Consider the following 25,678-nt stretch of genomic DNA (forward strand, 5'->3'; position numbering starts at 1 on the left):
ATTCAAAGCACTTGTATATCAAAGCAAATTTTCCCAAAGGAAATAATGGAAACGCAGTCAATTTGTTCCACAACCCAAAAACTTTAATACAAAATAGTATACGTACTCATATTGCAAGACCTCGCTCATTTAGAACAGTCACTACACTCCCGCAGCGTCAGAGAGAGAAGAACCATCGGCTCAGTTGTGGTGATGTATACTGTATGAACTCGTATTGCAAAACATTGCTTGTATATCCAATTAAAATGTAATGAAATGTTTTGCTTGTCTTGCAAACCAAGTTACTTGCAATCCAAGGTTTTACTGTTAACTATTTTGCCATGTTTGTCAGACTTCCCTAGGTACATTAGGTAGATTGTGAGCCCACAGGGACAGACAAGGAAAAATGCTTGAGTACCTGAATAAATTCATGTAAACCGTTCTGAGCTCCCATGAGAGAACAGTATAGAAAAATGAATAAATAAATATATAGCATCAGCTCTAGCGGGATGCTCATTTCAAATCTGACCTATTGTAATCACAAAATAGAAAATAAAATTGTTTTTCTGCCTTTTGTTGTCTGCTCATTATTCAAATCATGTTGGTCCCAGGCTCTGGTCGTCTCTTCACTGGCTGCCAGGATCTCCTGCCCATTTTGATGTTTGCTTCTTTCTCAGTGCTCACCTTCCCTTCTACTGCCATATCCATTTCTGTTTCTTTCCCACTGTGTACCATCTTTCACTCTCTCTCCCTGCCGTGTGCACCCTGGGTCAAACCTCTCTATTCCCCTCTATGCAGCATCTCTCCCTTCCTCCCCTCCATTATCATGTGAAATATTTCTCTCTCTCTCCCCATACACTATCTCTCCCTGCTCTCCATCCTATGTCCAACATTTCTCCCTCTCTCTTCTCCATGCATGTCTCCCTCCCCTCCACCATATGCAGGATTTCTCCTTCTCCCTCCTTTTTACCTCTTTGGTGCATCTCCCTTCCTCTTCTCCACCTCATGTCCAACAATTCTTCCTCTCTACCTCCTGTGCAGCAGTTTTCCATCCCTCCCTCCCATCCCCCTGTGCAGCAACTCCAGGCCCGACTGACCCCCACTGTGAGATTTTTTGCAGCCTGCTCCACCGGGGCTTCTCTCTGTCGCATCATCAGTGATCAATATACTAGAACAATGTGGACACAGATGTAATAAGTCACTATATAAGTTGAAAAAAAACATACTGTCTTAAGTATGGTTGGGGCCATTCTCACCAACATAACTGAGACTTGATAAATTATAATAAATGTGGTAGAGAAAAACAGACCTTAATATCTTGGTCCAAGGACGCAAAAACGTCTTTTATAACCCGTTTCATCACAGGTCTGTAAAAACCTCCACATAACATAAATATTAATCATGCACACTGATATTATTTCTTGTCTCTTTTTTTACTCTTCCATCTAAAGTCTTGCGTTTGAACAATTCACAACAATAAACTTGAAAACACAATGGCAAGAAAAGTGTACCTCTCCAAGGCAGGGAGAACGAGAGGGCACTCTCTAATGTTACAAGGGGATAAATTCCGTACAAACGTAAGGAAGTTCTTCTTCACCCAGAGAGGTGGAAAACTGGAATGCTCTTCCGGAGGCTGTCATAGGGGAAAACACCCTCCAGGGATTCAAGACAAAGTTAGACAAGTTCCTGCTGAACCAGAACGTACGCAGGTAAGGCTAGACTCAGTTAGGGCACTGGTCTTTGACCTAAGGGCTGCCGCGGGAGTGGACTGTTGGGCATGATGGACCACTGGTCTGACCCAGCAGCAGCAGTTCTTATGTTCTTATGTAGTACAGTTTTTCAACTGATATAGCATCATGAGTGATGTGGCAGAGGGAAGGCCCCGGTGGGCCATGAGAAACCTACTCAGTGTTCTCTTGTTGTCGGCAGCCTTAACTCACTGCTCGACCTGCGTCAGGCCTTTCTCCTGCTTCCGCAAAGGCAGAACCCAGCAGAGCCGTGATGTTCCTGGCCCATGATGCCGACTCTGGGAACACTCAGGGCGGACTGCCCCTTCCCCACCTCCCCTTAGTCTCCTCCTCTATCCCTTACTCTCCACTTCCTCTCTGCCCGATCTCTCATGCAGTTGTTGGCCTGTCTAGTTCTGAAGGCCAGAAGCAGCCATTCTGGAATTTAAACCGTGATGGTGCTATTATGTCCTGAACCACCCTCCCCAGCATACTGAACCTGTATCACTCTGATGTGGCACCCTGGGCATCTGCCCATTTCACCAGCCCTTTCAGATGACTCTGTTCTCTCCTTTTCCTCTTATCTCCAGGTCAAGGTTCATGAAAAATGCCATTTATCATTTATTTACTTAACTACAAATATTTAATTTGTAGTTACTTACAAATATTAATTTGTTCAGATAAGTTCACATCATGTACAATCTAACATGGTACTACTGGGTGTACCGGGGTCGGCGCTGTGTGCACTTCAGGTAGCCAAAAATTCAGTGATCAAAACTCTGTGTAGGTTGGGGAGACGAGAACACCTGACAGAATGTCATGTGAGTTTGTATTGGTTGAAGTTGATGGATAGGATTCGCTTTCTACGTGTGCTTGCACAACCTGGATCCAAAACATCTTGCTGAGAGCGTTCTGCCATGTGTTATGTCTCGTCCACTTCGATCTGCAGGACAATTAGAGCTGCAAATTCCATCCGTAAGAGAGTCGAGGGATGGTATGTTCTGTTGTGTAGGGCCTAGGGAATGGAACAGTCTCCCCGTCGTCAGCAGAACATACAGAATTTTAAAAGACTGCTTAAACGGCATCTTTTTTGCCAGATGAAATACAGGGTATGAGACTGGTCGCCTAGGTATTTTATTGTTTGTATTTCTGCTTTGTGTTGTTAATAGCGCCTTGTATTGTGTGTGTATTTATTGTCGATTTTGTATGTAATTTTGCAACCCATTCTGGGTAAGGGCGGAATATAAATAAATAAACCAAACTAAATCAAACCAAACATAAAATAAAGCAATTGCAAAAATCATAAACTCATGCTGATGGTTCTCCCAATCTCCCCTTCTCATCTGTTCATGCTGCTATTACAGAAAGGAACATCCACGTGTCTCAAAATTGGCCTTAAATAATCATATTAAAAGCTTAAATTTGATCATAATAGATCCACTTCGATTTTTGAGTTAGTAGAACATAATCTGCCTGAGAAACTCCCTAACCCCCTACTTATCCTGATTGTAAGCTCTACTGAGCAGGGACTGGTCTCTTGAATGATTTAATGTATAGTGCTCTGTACATCTGTGGAAATGATAAATAGTAGTAGTAGTTCTGTGCAACTGGACTGAGAAACAGAAAATTATGAAATGGTTTATGTCTTATTTGCTGAATAGATTCTCTTCTGTTGAATTTCAGTCAACTACGGTACTTCTGGGTGCCGTGCATAGGATGTGACGTCAGAGGGAGAGCTGACGGGGTCGCGAGGAGCATAAAGTTCTTGTTGCTCCTGGCAGTGAACTAGAGATATGGGGAAGGGGGTGCACATTTGGCAGGAGAGATCGTGGAAGGTGTGGGGGAGGAGCACCACTGCCCCCTCCCCCCCGGGGGCCTCTCACTCTCGCTACGCCATTGGACACAGTTTTCCCTGCTCGTTCTTTTGTGACAGCACTTTGGTTTGCTTTTTCTGCTCCTTGGCAAATGTGTCAGGACAGGAGGAAATGCATTTCTGCTCCTTGTTCTGGCTTCTGGGGATTTCCAGCTCAGTTTTTGTCTGCACATGTCTATTTCTAATTTGTGTTCCCTTATTATGTACTTGGAGAAGGCCTGTTCGTGTTCTGCATGGGTGACCAATGGGTAGTTGTGTGTTAGGATATGTTACAGCCTGCTTTCGCTCTTTTCCCAATAAGAGGGGAAATGTATCTCGAAATGGGTTCATTTTGTGCAGATCTCGATAGCAATGAACCTCACTTTCAAAGCAGAGAATGAAGAAGATGATTTTAGGTTAGGGTTCATTTCAAAACTTACATTCGGCCATAAAAATGCTTCACTCTGGGTTTCATATGTAGAGAAAACTTATTTCAAATCACGCTTTGAATATCTTATTCAATGAAGTCAGTGTAATATTTGCAGGGTTGCCTTTTTCCTACCTGAGTTTGTTGCTGGGCGAATGCTGGCAAGCCTAAAATGCATAGCGGTGGAGGGAGTTTGTGTAGCTTGCATTTTTTGGTGTATACTAAAGTGAAGGGTATTCATTGTTGGAGGAGTTTCTGTGGATTCAGAGTGTGTGTTTGCAAAAATGGAGTTTCAGGCTTCAGTGTCAACATTTCAAAATGATTGGAGGTTGCCATATACAATACAAATGACCTCTCTCTGGACTCAAGAAAAGAGCTTGCTCAATATCAGGGGTGCCCCCTAACTATCCTCCACCCTGGCATCCTGTTTGTAAGCTCTTTGGAGCAGGGACTGTCTTCTTTGTGACTGTACATCTGGTAGCACTATAGAAATAATTCATAGGAGTAGCAGTAGTAGTGTGAAGAGTTTCTGTCTTTGGGAAGCAGAGCTGAGATTGTGATGTCATAATGTCTCATTCCACCAATGCGTAAGAGCCAACCTCATCAGTGATGTCACAATGGCTTGATTGTCCTGTACTCCCCTCTGCCCTCCAACCCAGCCCGCAGATTAACCATTCCCCTTAACTGTATCTATAACATCCTGTTTAGATTGTAAGCTCTTTGGAGCAGGGACTCTGTACAGCACTGCGTGTGTCTGGTAGCGTTATCATTAATAGTAGTATGGTTTAATGGTTTTATTGGGGTGCAGCACTTTACAGACAGTCCCTTCCCTATGGAGCTTCCAGTTTCATCAAAGAGAAAGACATTGAGAACAGGGTTACTTTAACTGAGGCACAGACTGTGGATGAAACAGCCAGAGTCAGTTGGGGTGGGGGGGGGGGGCTTACAAGAAGTTAGTGATAGGCATGATGCTTTTGAAGAAATTCGCCCAAAGTGGACAAACTGGACCTGGCAACAGACATCAGCAGAAAAAATATTCAAATAATATTATCTATTATGTATAAAAGGACCCTTTGTTTGCAGTCTGGTTTCACATGCTTTTCTCCACCCTCCCTCAAGCTTCTTCTCTCCTTCACTTTGCCAGCCCTCCTGTCCCCCTCCCTATAGCCCTCATGATAAAATCTGTGACCTTGTATTTTCTCCTCTTGTTACCAGTGGCTTAGTGCATCAAATGCAAGGTGTTGACCTTGGTACATTGGGCTTCAAATAATGACATCAGCATTATAGCGAAGAGCTGTAATAACTGTGAGATTTCTAACTCATTCATCTCTTTCCAGTTCAGCATGCAAGAATTACAGAAGTCAATTATAAAACAAAGCTTAGTTTATGGGTGGGCTATAAACTTTTTAAATAAATAAATAAGGTGAGCTGTTTTTCTGTATTGTTTGGGATTTCTTGCTTAAGTGTTTTGTACAGCTCACATGTGCAACCTTCCATTAATCAAGTTGTTTTAGGATTCAAAATTGCACCCGAATTTGAGTTTTCTCAGAACAAAAAGTATTTCTGTTTATCTTATTTACTAACTAGAAACCTAGAATCTTAATCATTTTCCTGCCCAGCTCTGTCTTTATAGGGAAGATGTTTCAGAGAAAATGGCCAGGTGAGTTTTCCTGCTCTGCCCCCTGAAAGCAACTCGGCTCTTGCAAATCCCAACCGAGGGAGATTGTTTGAAACCCGCTTTTGAATCACGCATTTGCTGCTCAAAGTCTTTCACAAACTCTTTCCTGGTCTGCTTTTGGGGTTTGTGAAGCAGCTGCTCGCGCTGCCACCACCTTTCCCCAAGGAGCCCCCGACGGCTTTGGCGCCAAAGGCCCGGGAGCGCGAGCGGCAGCTCTGCGCAGGCGCAGGGCGGGAGGCGGAGCTCTTTTAACGCGCGTGCGGACCAGTCAAGGCTCGCGCTAGGGATGCTCGAGGTCTGGTGCCCACCCAGTCTTGCTTGGTCCAATGATGTTTTGCATCACAAGTCGATCACTTTTGCAGGATATCCTGACAATTTACTTAAATAATAGGGTTTACCTCAAAATGAGTTACATTCAGGTACATGTCCCCAAACTAAGGGTGCAATTTTGTAACTTGGATCCTCATTTTTTTTTTAACTAGGGGTCAGAGGCGGCCAGGTTGTTTTTTGTCATTTTCATTTTCTTTGAAGACCCCCCCCTTGGGCGCAGCGGAGACGATCTGTTCACCTGTCGCCCGGCCCCTCTGTCATATTTAAGAACCCATTGTGGCCCATGAGAGAAACAAGCATATTACACGGATGAAATGCGCAAACAATCAAAGGCGTCCAGAAAAAGAAAAACACAATAGCCAAATAGTATGCCAAGAAAACATTAGACTGTCCAAGAGCACAAACAGCTCATTTCCCTCATTGGCCCCAGAAATTTGTTAAGTTCCACCACCCTTACTCTTTACCAACCCCCCCCCCCCTCCACCTCCCACCACCTCTCTCTTATTTTCTTTTCTTCTTTCTGGCCCCACACACTGTCAGGTCAGCTCAGGTCTCCCCAGCTCCTCTATTGGCTGCTGGATTGGGATGTATTTGGTGCCACTGTGCCAGCATCAATCTCTGCGCTGATTATAATTTGCCTGCCAGTCCTGGGAGGTACAAAAAGCATTACAGCTGCTATTTCTGGATTATCATTGTAGCACTAGTTTGTAATTTAGGGCTGGGCAGGAACAGAATGTTCCAAGAGTCACTAAGCCTGAAAGCGTTTCACTGTTTTCAAGATAAGACCATCCCTGTGGCGACTATTCCCTCCCTTGTTGTTCTTGCATCTCTACCTTGCCTTCTGAGAAACCTCCAGTATGTGTTGTGATTGTCATATCTACCCTAGACGGAACTGTTATTCCTGTCCTCTTTCTGACTCATTTCGGGAATCTGGTTTTATCAATGGGATGAAGCTGGAAGACATGACATAGGCACAGGGAGATATGATACAGACTTCGGTCGTGCACATAACTTCTAGGTGGTGAAGAACTTATGAGCACGACAGAAGAGTGGGACTTGGGTGTGATTGTATGTGATGATCTTAAGGTGGCCAACAGGTTGAAAAGGTGACGGCAAAAGCTAGAAGGATGCTAGGGTGCATAGGAAGAAGTTTGGCCAGTAGGAAAAAGGAGGTATAGATGCCTCTGTATAAGACTCTGGTGAGACCTCATTTAGAATATTGTGTACAATTCTGGAGACCTTCAAAAAGATATAAAAAGGATGGAGTCGGTCCAGAGGGAGGCTACTAAAATGGTGTGTGGTCTTCATCATAAGGCGTATGGGGACAGACTTAAAGATCTCAATCTGTATACTTTGGAGGAAAGGCGGGAGAGGGGAGATATGATAGAGAGGTAGTTGAGGCCAATAACGTGACTGACTTGAAGAACAAATGGGATCAACATGTGGGTTCACTTCAAAGAATAACTTAGGGGGAGGGTTTTTTGAGTGGGCAGACTTGGGCTGAAGGACCTTTTTCTGCCGTCATATGCTATGTTTCTATGTGGTGTAAATGTGCATGGGTCGAGTCTCTTTCATTTGAAAGGAAGCTCTGGAATGAGAGCGCACAGGATGAAGTTAAGAGGTGATAGGCTCAGGAGTAATCTAAGGAAATACATTTTTACAGAAAGGGTGGTAGATGGGTGGAACAATCTCCAAGAAGAGGTGGTGGAGACAGAGACTGTGTTTGATTTCAAGAAAGCCTAGGATAGGCACATGGGATCTCTTGGAGAGAGGAAGAGATAGTGGCTGCTGTGGATGGGCAGATTGGATGGGCCATTTGGCCTTTATCTGCTGTCATGTTTCTAAAATAGAACATGAGATGTGCTCAATTGGATTTTACATTCAAGTACAGTTCAGGTACTGCAGATTATTTCTCCGCTCAGATGGGTTTACAGTCTAAACAGCACCAGAGATAACAGAGAATAAAGTGACCTGCCCAAGTAGGAGAAGAAGGGCTTGAATCCTAACTTTCTCAGCCTGGTGCTCTTCCTAGTAAGACAGGTTGGAGGTCAAGGAGAAGTGACAAGCTGTACAGATCATGGCAGTGGACAATGTGATGAGTTCCTGAGCAGCGTAAAATACACTAAACCCTCCCCATGGTTCACAAAACACTGAGAAAAGAAAGGGCATTGATGAACACAAGTCCCAGCTGACAACCCAAGATTTCGCAGACTTCTTCCTCCTTAAAATCAGACCAGTGCAAACAGAAGTTGAAAAAAACATCCCCCACCTCAGAACCTACACATATCTTTCCCCAAAACTCCAATGACTCCTGCACACCTGACCAGATATGGAAGACCCTCACTCCAGTAACAACATGGGAAACAGCGAGTCTTCTAACGAAACTATCTCCTCATACTTAGCTACCACGCCTGAAGCAATCATCACCTGGATCATCAAATTCCTAAACAATCTTCTGAATCAAGGCCAACTCCAGGCCGAAAGGTGCAACATAGCCCTCACACCCATACCTAAATGCTGACCCAACCATTGCCTCAAACTACAGACCCAGAGCAGGAATCCCCTAGAAACTCACATCCTACTTGGAACAGTACTCCAGCCTACATCTCTCAATTTGGATTTCAACCAGTGACATAGTGCGGGGGGCCCATCCACCCCAGGCACCATCTTGTTAACAGCGCCGACACCAATCCTGCTCTCCGCCTCTCCTACTCCTTCCCCGCCCCTCACTACTGCATGTGCACGTCCCTTCCCTTCCCACATATCTCTTGAATGTTCGAGGCACGAGCAGCAACCCCAGCCTGCTGCTCGTGCCAGTGTCGGCTCTTTCTCTGAAGTCACTTCCTGGAACCGTGGTAGGGAAGGGGCAGGGAAGGAACAGATGGCGGGGAGGGACACCACTGCCTCGGTCGCTTCTCACCCTCGCTGATTCCGACTGCAGCACATCAATGAATTTCTACTAACCCTTACTACAGAAATCAAACGGGTACTAAGCACAGGCCAACAAGCAGCCCTTCTTCAAGTCAACATCTCTGGAGCCTTCGATTCTGTAAACCACCACCTTCTAACGAAACTTACTGAAATTGGAATCACGGACGCTATACTTAGCTAGTTTAATGACTTCCTAGAAAAGAGATAATACCTTGTCTGGAAAGATGGAGTCTTCTCCAACAGCTGGAAAGCCTTCTGTGGAGTATCCCAGGGTTTTCCCGTCTTCCCAGTACTGTTCAACCTATTCATGAGCTCTCTCAGTAACATTACATTCGTCAACAATGAATGCCTGTTATCATACACAGATGCCATTCTCTTCCTCATTCCCATTACAAACTTAGAAAAAATTGATGACAACATCGGCAAGATACAATCATGGGCAATAACCAACAAACTCAAATTGAACACAACGTTCAGGGAGGTACTGTACTAAATTGTATCTCTTTAAATTTACTGTAAGTCACCTCGACCCTATTTAGGCATGGTGGGACTCATAAATGCCAGATTAGAGTAGAGTAGAAAAGTTGGAGGTCATGAACAGAGAGAGAAAAGAGTTAAGGTGGACCAGTTAGAGGCATTTTGTCCTCTTTGAGAGGGAGGGGGAGGGAGACTTTACAGTCTTTTCCCGTTTTTCTTAGCCACTGTATTATATTTGACTAGTCTTTAAGCCCGTTACATTAACGGGTGCTAGAATAGATGTGTCTGTCTGTCTGTGTTTCTTTATCTCTCTCTCCTTGGCCGCTGTCTGTATCCTTCTGTCTCCCCCCCTCCCCCCCGAGCAAAGCTGTCTGCCCCCAGGACACACCTCCCCCCCAAAGCAGCCCCCTTTCCCTCTCCCTAACTGTCTCTCCATGGCCCCTTCTGACTTCCCCCCCCCCCGAGCAAAGCTGTCTGTCCCCAGCACACCTCCCCCCTATCTCTCCATGGCCCCTTCTGTCTCCCCCCAGCACACCCTTCCCCCCAAAGCAGCCCCCTTTCCCTCTCCCTGTCTCTCCATGGCCCCTTCTGTCTCCTCCCAGAGCAAAGCTGTCCCCAGCACACCTCCCCCCCCAAAGCAGCCCCCTTACCCTCTCCCTATCTCTCCATGGTCCCTTCTGTCTCCTCCCAGAGCAAAGCTGTCCCCAGCACACCTCCCCCCCAAAGCAGCCCCCTTTCCCTCTCCCTATCCATGGCCCCTTCTGTCTCCCCCCAGCACACCCCTCCCCCAAAGCAGCCCCCTTTCCCTCTCCCCCTGGCTCCCAGTATTGATCCCCTTCTTACCCTCCCCTCCATCCCGGCGTCTTCTGGCCTGCTCCTCTTCAAAGCAGCCTGCGATCGTGGTGGCTGGCTTTAGCGAACCTCGCAGGCTGCTCTTCAACTCGGTAGCACGTTCCCTCTGACGCGATCCCGTGCGTCAGAGGGAGTGCGCTACTGAGGTTGGAGAGCGGCCTGCGAGGTTCTTTAAAGCCGGCCATGATCGCAGGCTGCTCTGAAGAGGATCAGTGGCGGCGGCAGCAGCGAGTGAGGTGACACGGCGAGGACGCGGGCAGGCAGCAAGTGAGAGGCAGCGGTGAGTGAGGGCGGGCGGTGACGCGCCGAGGACAGGGAGAGAGCACAGTCGCACACCTTCAGCCCCCGCATGCGCCGTGAGGTTAGAATGTTGCCACAGAAGCACACCTCACGGCGCCACACCGCACGAATTTTCGAGAGCGCATGCGCGCTCTAGCATTTTATTATATATGATGGAAAACGAATCAATTATATAGTCTGCAATTTCCAAAATACCCGTGTGTCTGTGTGTGTTTCATATGTTGTGCCCAGGAGAGAAACGGCTTTTTCTGCAGATGCTTTATCCAACAGGGTGGGTGATTTTTAGACAGCTACTTTACATTCCTTTGAGATTAGAGAATGACACAGGGACAAATTTTTCCCCGTCCCAGAGAGCTTTTATTTTGTCCCTGCCCTTGTTTAAAATCATAAGTGTTTGAGGCTTGTGCAGTTAATGCAGAGCTTACAGGAATGGGGTCGGGACGGAGAAAAATTTGTCCCCGTGTCATTTTCTATTTGAGATTTAGGCTCCCGACCCTGAAGGAGTGCTATTTTCAAACCATTTACACAGGTAAAAAGCAATTTACAAGCGAGAACAGGCTGGCTGAGGATGTATTAATAGAAGGCGGGGTGAAGGCTCTCAATCACATTAAAAGGATGTGCAAAAGTTAGGGAGATGAAGCACTCAAAAAAGTGAAAAGCATGCAGCACATTGTTTGAGAACTGGTAAAGCAAATATCTGCAAATGTTGTCCCATTCCTGGCTTTCGCTTCTTTGGTACCACTTGCACGTTGCTTTTATGCTTTTTCTGCTGGACATTTTCTGAGCTCTGCAAAGCTTGACAGACCACGAGGACAGAGGTACCTGATCAGACCTTTTGCTGCCGTGGTCTAGGCAGGTTTCCTCCACTTCTGCTGGGTGTGTTTTCTGCAGAGGGAGTTTGTGTCTTGCTCGGTGACCCCAGAATCTAAGGGGTGCTGGGGTCCTGCCAGTTCAGCCCTGCACCCATTGGAGTTTCTTCTGCTCTCCGGTTCTCCACAATTTTCTCTCCTCTTTCACTGTCATCCTATCTTCCGGCTTTTAAAATCTTGACTGTGTTGTTTTGTCTGTGTCTTTGCAACTGAAAATTGCTCTGCCAGGTGAAGGCGGGGGCAGGGGAGGGCAGAAAGTCTGGAGTGGGAGGGAGAGGGAAGGTGATGATGGGGCTTCCAGATTGATCTGGCATGAAACCAGTCTGGAGTGAATCTAGCCAGGTTTGGTTGGACGGATTCAGCCGTGTACTGAGAAGCTGAACATTACAGCTAGAGGCAGAGAGAGACTCACAGGTGCGTATCCTGCTCTTTAAAAACAACAAAGTCTAGTTGCTAGCAATCAAAAATTGTGATTCTCTTGGAGGCATCTTTCTACAGTATGTGAGTGTGTTGTGACTGTCTCGGTCTCTTCACTCTGTGTGTGTGTGTTTGTTTTAAAAGAAAAAAAGGGGAAAAGCAATCTAATCTAATCTTCAGTCTATATACCTGAAGGAGCTCGACTCAGTTCACAAATGATTAAGATCAGAGTGATCTATGCTTTATATAAATACCTGTTAACACACTTTTGTGCCATTATATAACAGGGGGTGAGAAAAAGAGGATTAAAGCAGACTTTGGGAGTGAAACTCATTTACGTTACCTTCTAATATATAGGATGAATTTGCTTGCGAGAGCAACTGTTCTGGCACTGGCCTAGGAGAATTATGGAGATGTGAATTTCTGTCTCTGTGTGCGCAAAGTGATTTCTATGAAACATTTCTATAAAGTGGAGAGATGGATACTGAGGACAGGTGGGCATTAAGAAGCAGATCCTGAAGTATGGTCTCTCTCTCTCTCCTTTGTGGATCTGGAGTCTTTAGTAGAAATCTCTATTGGACATAATCTGAGGTTGCGGAGAGGAAGACTCAGGAGCAATGTTAGGAAATTCTTTTTCACGGAGAGGGTGGTAGATGCCTGGAATGTCCTCCCGAGGGAGGTGGTGGAGAGGAAAACCATGATGGAATTCAAAAAAGCATGGGATAAACTTTGAGGATCTCTAATTAGAAAATGAAGGATGTAAATTAAGGAACTAGGGCCAGTGCTGGACAGACTTGCACGGTCTGTGCCCCATGTGTGGTGATTTGGTGTGGGATGGGCTGGGGAGGGCATCAAAGGGAACTTGGAACATGGGAGTGTTGCTGGCTAGTCTTGTGGAAGATATCCTGCGGGTGGAATGGTTGGATAGGCAACTTCAGCATTTGGAGCCTAGGACAATGCCGGGTGGACTTTGCAGTCTGTTTTCCAGGCGTATCGAGGAAGAGACAAGTTAATTTAATCATGAATTATTGATGGGTATGACCGGTGGGTGGACTGGATGGACCGTTAGGTCTTTTTATCGGCTGTCATTTACTATGCTACATTTATAGTCCTGTCCACTGCTCTAAGTTTAGTCCAAGACAGACTTTTTAAGGAGCAATGACTCCCTGCTATCTAAGGAGATACTTTTCTTGCCCAAGCAGAGAAAACACTGGGATTTGAGCCCAGTACGCCTGGTTCACTGCCCTCGCTCTGCCAACTATGCTCTAAGAAATCACTGTGTATGTGCATGATTGGGTGTGAGATGGGAGAACCCTTTAGTAGTCCATGAGAGAGGAAGAGATACAGGACCCCTAGACAAAGAATGGGTGAATGCCTTGCGACCTGCAGCATCCTTGATACAGGATGCAAGATTGCCTTAATGCCTCTGACCCCCAACTCTAGACACAGGGTAAGAGATACCCTTGGTAGTGCAAGAGAGCGAGAATTACGGAAAATCCATATGGGGCCATGTCAGCAGTTTATTTGCGAGTACAGCTGTGTGGCAGCCAGTAGTATGGAGCGGTAGTTCCAACCATTGACGACATTACAACTATTAAATGTCTGAATAAACAGGACAATTATTAATGGAACCAGCCTGGAGCAGTCATGATTCGTGTCCCTTTCTGCCATGGACAGATCACGCCTTGTTCAGGTGACTGCAGAGGTAAAATCAGGCAGAAGGACAGAGCTGTCAGCTTTTCATGTTGACAAACTAGTTGCCAGTAACATCCCCCCGGCTACGGAGCCCCATCACTTGCCATAAAGTCCCTTCCCCCAATTGAGCTACAGATGAAGAAAGGCAAGAACTACATCTATAATCTCTCCCCTTTCCCCTTCCCTAAAGGCTGACCAGGCGTTCGCTTAATAAGGCTTTTGTCCAAGTCTGTATCTCTGAAGGAAAAAAGCTTAGCATCTGAGACCATTTGTACTGTCTTTTGAAGGGAGGGGGGCAGAAGCAGGGTGGCATTAACTTCCAGACCACCTCCTGATCTATATTTAATCAATTTTTCAAAATGTAAACAATGCATTCAGGCAGTCTTATCAGCCATGTTAACATTTTTCTGTTCATAGCCTCTTACAATATACAAACATATCTATTGAAACTCCCCCCAAAGTTTCCAAGTTTTATTTAAAATTTAATAAAACGTTGAAATAAAAATTTCAAAGCGATGTACATTATAAAATGGGTAGACGGACAATGGACATCACTAACTAGAGATTAGGGGGAAAAGGACAGAAGTACAATTTCTTTAAAGAAAAAGAACAAAATAAGGGAAAAACGCTGAGGGATGGGGCCAAATAAAGGAGTAGTATCCAGGGGTAGAAATGTACCTGAACTTACAGGCTTACCATGTTTCAAGTTTATTTAAAATTTGATACAAACGCTTATAAAAAATTTCTAAGCATTGTACATAATAAATAGGGGTCATCGTCCCAGAGTTTTATAAACGCAGGCCATATGGTCACACTGCAAAGCAATTAATGTAGTAGCAAGTCTAAATAATCTGGTTTTGTGATTAACTCCCTCTTAGCTGGGCTTTTACAAATTAGACCTCATTCTTGGTTGTCTCATATTTAACATCAACATGCTTGATTCTCTTGCGATGATATCCCCATAATCATCCCAAAACAGCTGCACTTTCAAACAGGTTCATGATATATAATGGAAGGTGTACTTCACATCTCCGCCAGGGGTGGTAGATTCAAGAGTAATGTTAGGAAATCCTTCTTTACGGAGAGGGTGGTTCATGCATGGAATGAGCTCCCGAGGGAGTTGATGGAGAAGAAGACGATCACAGAGTTTAAACAAGCATGGGACGAACACAGAGGATCTCGAATCAGAAAATAATGGATATACATTGAAGGAACCAAGGCCAGTACTGGGCAGGCTTGCATGGCCTGTGTCCCGTATATGGACATTCAGTTGAGGACAGGCTGGGGAGGGTTTTGATGGCTGGAGACTCCAGTAGATGGAACCTTAGCACACTTCCGAGCAGGCCTCTGGATTTCTGGCCCAGAAATATCTACGACAAAGGACCATTTAAACTAAATTCATTTATGGTTGGGCAGACTGGATGGACCACTCGGGTGTTTATCTGTCATCATTTACTATGTTAATATAAATCAGGGTAAGTCTCACACATTAACTTCATCAGCATATAATACCGTTTGTATAGCATCTTGTACTTCCTATTAAGACTTCTAATCATTTGTGAAACATTTTCTGCCAGGCCTTAGCTTCATAATTCTTGTTAATGTCTGTCAGGTTTGTTCGTGGCTCCCCCAATATTAGGTGGTAGGGGTTAAGTGCGAGGCGTACTGACAAACACCGGTCCCAAGATCAGTTCCCTCACTGAAGACTCACCAGGAAGTAGAATCAAAGAGGCACAGCCAGAGGTGATTGCATAAAGAATATATTATAGAAATAGTCTTACAGAAAAGCAATATTCTGAAGCATTACAATAATTAAGCATTACAATTAATGAGAGAGCAAAGCAGTTCCCCTGCCTTACATAGTTCAGAGACAAAGAGACAGAGAGACTGAAGTTCTAGGGAGAGCCAGAGAGAGAGAGAAAGAGAGCCCAGAGATAGATAGATAGATTGATAAAGCAGAGAGGAGGCCTTTATACCTTGGAATCTTATTCTGAATATAGAAATTATTGTATGTCCCAGTATCTTTCTGTTTAGAATTTGTAAACTGTTTGAAACAATGGTTAATTTAATGGATAAAGGAGGGTGTGATACTTGCAGGCATGGAGATGGGATTAGTCTCTGGCTTCTTTGTCCCATTCAAGCTGCCTATCTTCTTGATCTGTGCACCTGGACCCATTGTCCTAAGCACCCTCTTAATCAGACATTAACACCTTTTAGCTAGTCATGATTCAATCAGGGTTACTTGAAACATATCAGGGATACTTAAAACAGTCTTCCTGCCCTCAGGGTCTATCTGCATTCCCATGCCAGAGTCAGATTGATATAATTTCCCATAGGCCTTCGCTGACATAAGTAATCCCAACTGAAAATGCTGAATGGTAGTGATAGCTAGGCTGACATCGTCCCTTCTCCATTTGACAAGAAGTGCCAAGTCTAGCCTAGAAAACCCTCTTTTTTCCCAACCACATTTCCTCCTCTCGTAATTCCCTCATGGCTTTATGATTTTCCTCAATGTATTGTAACTGTTTCCCTTCTCCACAATGTTTTTTTTGTTTGTTTTTTTGTAACTCTCCCTTTTATGACAGTTCTACTTTCTCAAAAGAGCTTACAATCTAGTTAAGAAGCTGCATCGATACACAGTGGGGGGAATTACAGAGGGAATGAGGAGATGGATATTGGTGCTTAGAAGGTGGGTTGGAGTTTGGAACTGAAAACAATCATTTGCTTCTAGTTCTAGCTGTAGAGCCAGTGATTTGCAGGAAGCCTCTGATGGGGTTATGTTCTGCTATTCCCTTCAAGCATAAGGAATCAAATAAATAATATCCCATAGAAGCTTTTGAATTGTGACCCTCCGGGTAGTCAGCCCACGGCGGTCAATGGTTTTAAAGCTGCCGACCTCCATGGGGTGAATCTAACCTGGATATTCAAAGCATGGGCATGCGCTTTGAATATTCAGGTCAGCTGTGAGCTAGACCTTAAACCTAGGGGTCAGCTGAAAGTCTGGGCTAAGTTAGGAGCTCTCTATGGCCCAGCATAAGGCGTACGATGCAGCAGTGGTCAGAGGTGATATTAGCTGGCATGGAATGGTCAGGTGCCCCTAAATACGTATCCAGGGTGATCCACTGATTGGGAGCTTCTCCTGCCTGCTTTCAATTGACCCCAATTGACTTAGTTTCAGTTCTAGACATCTTTTGTTGTCTTTCTGTCTGTCTGTCTTTCTCTCTCTCTCTCCATTGCTTCTCTCCCTTACTTTCTCTATTTCTGTCTAATGATTTTTTCTCTCTTTTCCTGTAATTTGTTCTTTTATTCTCTTTCCATTTCTTCTCATTCTATCTCTCTCTGTCTCTTCTTTCTCTTTATCATTTCTCTCTCTCCATCTCTTCTTTGCCTTCCTCCTTTACATACTCTCTCTCTCTATATATATATATGTATGTATGTATATATGATTTTTCTCTTTGTTTTTTTTCTCTCTCGAAGTTAATACTAAAGTCTTTATGCCTCCAGCAGCCCACAGGAAACCCATACATTCAGGTTATTGTTCTCTCTCTCTTTCTCTGTGAACGCTGACTCGATTTCCTCTACATAGGTATCCAAAATGCCAGAGGAGGAGAAGAAAGAAAAGGAGGGGCTGATTGAGTTCTACAGCTCGTACCGTGAGCTCTATGAATTCTTCTGCAACAACACCACAATCCATGGAGCCATCCGGCTTGTCTGCTCCCTGGACAATAAGATGAAAACGGCGTTTTGGGTGTTTCTGTTTTTTGCCTCTTTTGGGCTCATGTACTGGCAGTTTGGACTTCTTTTCAGCCAGTACTTCAGCTACCCGGTCAGCCTCGGTCTGAATGTGAACTCAGATAGACTGACCTTCCCCGCTGTCACCATATGCACCCTGAACCCCTACAGGTCAGAAGCTGAATTGCAAGAACTTGTATCAATGCACAGAACTGGGTTTATGCATCCAGCAGCCCACAGTCAACACACACACATATTCTGGCTCTTGAGTTGCTGAAAGGTAGAATTTATGGGCCATGTGCAAAAAACACAGAATTACCCAGAGCTGAATGCTCAAGTCGGCTGTATCTATTGAAAAGTTAAACTTGGATTTTCAGCTCTTGATATTACGATCACTTAAAATCAACATAATTGTAAACTGGGCTGCTGGATGTTACTTAACCTCACTATGCTTAGCTGCTGTGGGACCAGTTGTTACAATGCTGACTAGTTAGGGGTGTTGTGTGCAGTATGTGATATGTACTTTATGACGCCACTGAAGTGGATGTAAGTAGATGAAAGTCTGGAAGAAATGGAACAAGAGCCTTGCGGGCACAGGGAGGAACAGACTCTCTTGGTAATTTGTCTTAACCTCCCCCCTTTTTACTAAGCCACGGTAGAAGTTTCTACCGTGGCCCAGCGTGCTAAACGTTCTGATGCTATTTCGAATTCTGTGAGCACCGGAGAAATGATCTGGCTGGCCCACAGCTTTGTAAAAGCCAGTGATAACAAGAATGATATATTTTGGGATCCGCCCCAATTAGAAGTTTCTTAAAGGTAATGAAGATAAATTCTTAGCCTTATTACGTTTCCCCCTTTATTTGTGATGTATCAACTTCTCTCTTAATGAAGGCGTGAGGGATGACTTGAATTGCTCTTACCTTGTTGTGATTGTCATTTTCCTCTAATTTCTTGTGGAATTGTGTATGCAATTGAACTCCCCCCCCCCACCCAAATACCACCATTTGGCTACTTTAAAATATCAAACAATTAACTGTGGTACACTTGGCTTCGAGAACAGCACTGGCTTCCTTTCATGGCTTTCATGAAATGTAAAATTTTGATTATGGTAAATCAAGCCCTACTATAAAGGGATTCCAACATATCTGTTTTCTTTAATCCTTGAACCTTGCGCTCTACAGAGGTATACGTATTAGTTACTGCTGGGTTCCTCTCATCCAAAAGCCCCTTCCCTTTGGCTATTTCTGTAGGATTAACTTTTCATTCTTAAAGAGTAACATTAGAAGTAAAACTGGACAGTTCTTAGACTAACTATTCTTACAGAGAAGAATTTCAGTTGGTGACCCATTAAATGAAAAAGGAAGTAAAGATTTATACATGGCCATTGTGTGTCTACAGCTGAGGATGAAAGATTTTGACAGTATCTGACCTGCTCCCCTCTGACCCTAGGTATAAAGCTGTTCTGGATGAACTCCGTGAACTGGACCAAATAGCACAACAGAAGCTGTTTCAGATTTATCAGTACAACTCTTCCAACTTGCAGAACCGGGACCCCTTCACTAGGAGAACGCGGCGCAGTGTGTCACCAATACAAGTGCATCTAGAGAGGATTCCACCTGAAAAAGGGAGTCTAGGAGCTAAGCCCCAACAGAGATCTCGTAGGCCAAGATCCAATGTGATGGACAATAGTCCGCCAGTCGATAAGGAGGACTGGAGCATTGGGTTCAAACTGGTAAGAATCAAAATCAATCTGGGAAAAAGATCTACAGAACAACAGTAGAGGGGCAGTGGGACCATACTTGGAGGCAGGGCAGGATTAACCAATAGGCCAAGTAGGCAAGTGCCTAGGGTCCAAAATGGTCAGGGGGGCCCGATGAAGGAGGGCATCAACATTGTTTTTTCCAAACAGCGATGGTCTCCTCCAGCATCAATCGGCAACACGGGCCCCACCCCCATCAACAGAAAGTAAGACAAGCAAGCAACGTGAGTAAGAAAGGCAACGGGAACTGTAATTGTGCAAGCGGTGCTGCTTGCCCAAAGCTTCCCTCTGATGTAGCTTCCTGTTTCCGGTGGGGTGGGGCAGGGGGTCCAGTGTACTTGTGTGCCTAGGGGCCCTCGACGAATTAATCCTGCCCTGCTTGGAGGCATTTATTTAAAACTGGAAGTCACTTCATTGTTGGAGAGGGGGGACGCTATTCTAAGCATGTCTTTGATGCTTTCTGATCCTTTCTTAATATAATGTTACAGTCCATCATAATGGTCCCAGGAGCTCGGAACTCTCCTTCCAGTACAATAGTTGTCAGTAACATCTCCTGTTATTCTTTCAGTGTGACAAGAATGGTAAGGATTGCTTTTTCCAGAGATATTCCTCAGGTGTGGATGCGATTCGGGAGTGGTACCGCTTTAATTACATTGATATCCTGGCTCGAATACCTGAAGAAACTCTCCTAGATGACGGACAATTTAAAGATTTTATCTTTGCCTGCAGATTCAATGGGGAATCCTGCACCAACAGGTGAGGGGGAGCAGGAGGGAGGGAGTGGTCCATAGGGGAACGTGGAGGGGATGGTTATGTCCTGCACCAGTGTATTGGTTGTAGGGTAGCAAACTGGGAATGGAAAATATGACAGACTCTTCTATTCTGCATACAGAAACTTTCTTTGCCAAGAGTCTCAAAAGTTCTTTCAATTTCTTCTCTTCTGGTTCTGTTCATTGGAATTTACTGACATCAAAATGGTTATAAATGTGTTTATGGAGAATCTATCTATGCACTTTCCCAGCACTCTGCCTTTTTCCTTTCCTGTAGCAACTACTCCACGTTTCATGATCCTATCTATGGGAACTGCTACACGTTTAACGAGAACCTCACCTCCAACAGCATTATCTGGAGTTCCTCCATGCCTGGAATCAATAATGGTAAGAAGCTCTGGGAAGTCCTCCATGCCTGAAATCTGAAATGGGGGAGAGGGGTCTGTACTATTAGTGGGGGAGGGCAACTGAGAACTGCTGCCTGCCTCCAATTAATAATGGGGTGGAACTTTAGTTCTCCTGTAAGGCAGGAGTATCTCTCGGGCTCTAGGCAAAACAAGATATCATGTCCATCATCACATTATAAGATATGAACACCAACATTTAATTATATCCCATTAATCTGGTTTAAAAATATCTCAAAACCCCAACAAGCTGTCTCTCTAAGATACCGTCTTCATGACTCAGGAGCTTCTAATACACGGTGCCAGCCAATAACATGGAGAACTGAGGATGTCACATCTCTGACACAGTGGCCATGACTGATGACATCATCTGTCGTCTATGTGGAAGCCATGCAGGGCCAGATTATCTGCCCATATCTTATGTCTTCCATGTGATTGGACCTGGAAGTCTGTTTCTGGGGTTTTGAAAACTCTCCCATCTGTCACTTTGCCAGGACTGACGTTAATGCTTCGCACAGAACAGCAGGACTACATCCCATTATTGTCCACGGTGGCTGGTGCTCGTGTGATGGTTCATGGACACAATGAGCCAGCATTTATGGATGATGGAGGATTTAATATACAACCTGGTGTGGAGACCTCCATTGCTATGAAAAAGGTGAAATAACATTTATAATTTTAACATAGTAGCAGGAAAAGAAGTGTTCAGAATCATAGCTAGTGTGTGTATGATTAGGGAGGTTAGCTTTCAAAAAAAAAAAAAAAAAGGTGAAAAAGACAGGCAGATTCACCAAGAAAAATGAGGAAAAGTGGGGAGGGTGGAAAAGCAATGGAGGAAAATACGACTGCTTTCCTAAAAGGAGCAGATAGAAATATGATAGCAGATAAAGACCAAACGGCCAATCCAGTCTGCCCAATTGCAGTAACCATTATCTCTTTCTTTACGATATCCCACGTGCATTCAGATACAGTCTCTGTCACCACCACCCTTTTTGTAAAAGAAGTACTCCTGAGCCTATCACCTCTTAATGTCATCCTATGCCTCTCATTCCAGAGCTTCCTTTCAAATGAAAGAGACTCGACTCATGCGCATTTACAGTTGCACTGGCTCCCAGTAGCACAAAGGATCTGCTTCAAGGTTCTATCAGTGGTGCGTCAGAGTTTGTTTGGTGGGTTTCCTCTGAATTTTCAAACTCTATGGGAGGAATACCAACCGAGGAGATGCTTAAGGCACAACAAGATTAATTTTGAGGAAGGAGAATACTGTCCGGTATGAAAAAACAAGACAGGAGTAAAACAATAGACTCTCCTCCCTGGCATCCTGAGGACCTCTTCGGATTCATTACTATTTAAGCGAATGCTAAAAACTCAATTGTATGTAGATGCCATGTGGAAGGGAGATGTTTAAAGAGGAATCTGAACTATGAACAATGCTCTTGACTCATTAACGATTGATGAGATGTAATCCTACTATGGTTCCCTGCTATTTTTTAGTGGGTTAAATGTGTGGACGGAAAGTATCGTTATATGTTATTCTTTGAATCGTTGTGAATGTTGTACACTGTAGTTATAGGCAGTTAAGAGATTTTAGAAATAAATTAAATATCTCCCCTCTCCCGCCTTTCCTCCAAAGAATACAGATTGAGACCTTTAAGTCTGTCCCCATACGCCTTATGACGAAGACAACCCACCATTTTAGTAGCCTTCCTCTGGACCCACTCCATCCTTTTTATATCTTTTTGAAGGTGCGGGCCTCCAGCATTGTACACAATATTCTAAATGAGGGACATCAATACCTCCTTTTTCCTACTAGCCATACCTCTCCCTATGCAGCCTAGCATCCTTCTAGCTTTCGCCATCACCTTTTCAACCTGTTTGGCCACCTTAAGATCATCATATACAATCCCACCCAAGTCCCACTCTTCCGTCATGCACATAAGTTCTTCACCCCCTAAATTGTACCGTTCTCTTGGGTTTTTGCAGCCAAATGCATAAACTTGCATTTCTTGGCATTAAGGTAAGGTAAGAGGATTTGTAGAGGGGCCTCATAACATGGGGTGAAAGGGTTGGCTCAACCACTGGACCAGGTGAGGCTTTGGCTCAGGGCACCGGAGATACAGGATGTCAGAATTCCTGGCCCCTGAGCTCAAGGTTTATTAAAAATTTGATTAATCGTCTATCAACATTCTAGGTGATGTGAAATACATTACAATTAAAAAAAAGAGAAGAGAGGGAATACAAATTTAAAATATTTAACAAATGCTAGGACAAAGACAAAAAAAAGCAAACAAACGGAAGAAAAAAGGACTGGGGGGGAGGAGAACTACAAAATAATAACATAACATGACAAAACTCACTTGTATAAAGCAAATACCATTAAGTTACATTACATTATATTAGGGATTTCTATTCCGCCATTACCTTGCAGTTCAAGGCGGATTACAAAAGAATTATCCAAGATGTATTACAACAAGAACTTACAAAAAAAAATAAATAAAATTGGTCATTTTCAAAAAGGACACTCAATGAAGTTACAGGGAAATACTTTTAAAACCAATAGGTGGAAATTTTTATTCACTCAGAGAGTAGTTGCTCTGGAATGCATTGCCAGAGGTTGTGGTAAGAGCGGATAGCGTAGCTGGTTTTAAGAAAGGTTTGGATAATTTCCTGGAGGAAAAGTCCATAAACTGCTGTTGAGACAGACATGGGGAAGCCATTGCTTGCCCTGGATCGGTAGCATGGAATGTTTCTACTGTTTGGGATTCTGCAGGTACTTGTGACCCTTGATTGGCCTCCATGATGGCAATGATGTCAACTCTGTGGGCCTAGAATGTTTTACCCTTGAATTCCCAGGCAAAAAAACAAACCAACCAGGTACTTGATACCTACCCTAATTAAGGGAATCATTGCTGCTCATGTCTGCAGAAAGGCTTGATATAAATTGTGCCTTATGCTCAACAACTGTGCTTTCTCTTTGGAAGAAAGGCAGGAGAAGGGAGATTTAAAAAAAATTAACCCCCACCATGGCATAAATTGAAAAGAAGGTCTGGAATGAAGGGGCAGAGAATGAAGATGAAAAGGGAGAGACCCAGGAGTAACTTAAGGAAATAATCTTCACCGAAAAGTGGAGGTGGTGGAGGCAAGGACTGTATTCAAATTCAAGCAAACATGGGAAAAGCACAGAGGACGTCTGTAGGAGTGGAGGAAGAGTCAAGAGTAGTTGTTGGTATGAATGGACAGACTAGAGGGTCTTATGTTTAAATAACTACTTTGAAATTATGATCAATATGACAGGAGACCATAGAACGGCTGGGTGGAGTGTACAGTGACTGCACAGAGGATGGAAGTGACATAAATGTGCAAAATCTCTTTCTGTCCAAGTACACGCAGCAGGTAATGACTGCTCAGCCCTCCTTACACAATTCTGGAAGGTGATTTTTTTTCTTTCCCTGTCTCCTCCTCACTCCTCAATTTTCTGTTCCTTCTCTCCTTCTTACTATACAGTGTGTTCGTACTGTTCTCTATGTTTCTTTGTCTCTCATTCTCTTTCCTCCTGGCTTCCCCTCTTGCTCTTTCGTGCCTTCATTTCACCCTTCTTTCCTTAGACATTATCATTTGTATTGATGCAACTTCTTTCCTGTATATGTTAAAAAAAAATTAATGTACACTGAATAAAGTTGGAAACTTCTGTTCTCTCTTCCTTTGTTGGCTTTCTTTTCATACTTCTGTCCTTGCTCTCTCATTCTCTTTCAGATCTGCTTCTGTCTATCACACTCTTGTCTTTTCTTCTTCCTGGTTTTTCCTTCCTCCTTTTCCTCACCCTTCCATTCTTGCCTCTCCCTCCATCTCCCCATCCTGCTGTTATTCCTTCTTGCTCATGTTTCTTTGTCCTTCTGCAGGTCTGTGTTCGCTCCTGTTTCCAGGCTGCTATGGTGGAAAGGTGTGGCTGCGCTTATTATTTCTATCCCCTCCCCCCCGGAGAGGAATATTGTGACAGCACCAGGCACAGAGGATGGGGTGAGCATGTAGACTTTGAGGGGCTTAGAATGCACTTTGGCCTACGTTTGACCACCGTCTCAGCTCTGCTTATTGGAAATTGCTCTTTCTGTAAGTCTGCATTAGAGAATGACAGGGAGACAGATATTTCCCTGTCCCTGTTCCATCCCCGTGACTTTTGTTGCTGTTCCTGTCCCATTCTTGTAAGCTCAACCTTAACCGCACAAGCCTCGGACACTTATGACAGATAAGGACAGAGCTTGCAGGAATGGGGCAGGGACAGGAAAAGAAGTCGTGGGGATGGGTGAAATTTGTCCCCTTGTCATTTCTGATCACCCTCTATATTTATGTTTGGTTAATGTACCCCTCCATCTCTGCTTATCTCCTGGAGAGTTATCTTTCTACGTTTTTCTTAGGGGGACTTGCAGACTATCTCAGAACTCCTCCGCCATGTACATTGCCCAGTTCTCTCAGTTCCCTCTCTCTGTGTCATACAGTAAAGAAACTTTTCATTTGCATGATTTCTTTTGTACTTGCATTGAATATTTCCGTTTTCTTCACCTGTGCATCGTCATTAGCTAATACAGACTGTGACCAATGCTGGTTACATCACAGGGTTGGTATTAGCTCTGGAATAGTCTCCCCTCCCCTCTCCGCGACTTGAGCCCCCTTCTACCATTCCGTAAGCTTCTGAAGACTTGGCTCTTCTCCAAAATGTAACCCGTCCCCCCCCCTAGTACTATCACACCTAACCTCTCTCTTACTTACTTCTATAAATCCACTGGAGTTCCGTTCCCTTCCCTAACCATGTAAACCGTGTCGAGCTCCACCTGTGGAGATGATGCGGTATATAAACCCAAGATTTAGATTAGATTAGATTAGAGTGCTTCAGAGAATGAAGTGGAATGGTCCAAATTATTTCAAGGGCTTCAGGGCCTGCTTCACTCTTGGCTTTCTGAGATGTGTATTTGCGGGTTAAAGCTGCTAACTGAAGGCGCTTTCCTGCTCTTTTGGTGACTATTCAATTCTACTTATTTTTCTCATCTTTGTAGGACATTGCTACTATAAGCTGAACAGTGAATTCTCTTCGGATGAGCTTGCGTGTTTCACCAAATGCCGGAAACCCTGTAGGTAAGGGAACTTTTCAGTAAAATGTATATTTCTTTATCATTTTCTAAGCGGTTTACAACATATATATAACATATATCGATATGGGTAAATAGGTTTGAATTGTCTTGCTTTTCCTGGCTATAAGAAAATACAGTACTAGCTTCTACAATACCAAGAGGCAAGGAAATGGTTCTTACACGCCGACATTTTAAAATCTGTGTGGGACAAATGTACCCACACACTTGAGGAGCATGTGATGCAGTGGTTAAAGCTACAGCCTCAGCACCCTGAGGTTATGGCTTCTAATCCCATGCTGCTCCTTGTGACCTTGGGCAAGTCACTTAATCCCCCCATTGCCCCAGGTACATTAGAT

At 44.2% G+C, this 25,678-nt stretch overlaps 1 protein-coding gene across 3 annotated transcripts in view; it reads left to right on the forward strand.

Annotated features, from left to right (window-relative positions):
* Positions 1 to 25,678, forward strand: part of SCNN1A (sodium channel epithelial 1 subunit alpha) — a 44,720-nt gene that overhangs the window by 11,334 nt on the left and 7,708 nt on the right. The window contains exons 1-9 of one of the 3 annotated variants that reach the window (XM_033923008.1): positions 10,952 to 11,082; positions 17,121 to 17,437; positions 18,716 to 18,998; positions 19,594 to 19,781; positions 20,073 to 20,182; positions 20,694 to 20,857; positions 23,494 to 23,592; positions 24,099 to 24,216; positions 25,248 to 25,326. In XM_033923008.1, the coding sequence (XP_033778899.1) occupies positions 17,130 to 17,437; positions 18,716 to 18,998; positions 19,594 to 19,781; positions 20,073 to 20,182; positions 20,694 to 20,857; positions 23,494 to 23,592; positions 24,099 to 24,216; positions 25,248 to 25,326 (1,349 nt within the window). In that variant the 5' untranslated portion in view covers positions 10,952 to 11,082; positions 17,121 to 17,129. Of the gene's footprint in view, positions 1 to 10,951; positions 11,083 to 11,699; positions 11,837 to 17,120; positions 17,438 to 18,715; positions 18,999 to 19,593; positions 19,782 to 20,072; positions 20,183 to 20,693; positions 20,858 to 23,493; positions 23,593 to 24,098; positions 24,217 to 25,247; positions 25,327 to 25,678 lie in introns of those variants that run through there. The other 2 variants (XM_033923007.1, XM_033923009.1) reach the window with 2 other exon arrangements.

This window comes from Geotrypetes seraphini, chromosome 16 (assembly GCF_902459505.1).
Source record: "Geotrypetes seraphini chromosome 16, aGeoSer1.1, whole genome shotgun sequence".
Lineage (NCBI taxonomy): Eukaryota > Metazoa > Chordata > Amphibia > Gymnophiona > Dermophiidae > Geotrypetes > Geotrypetes seraphini.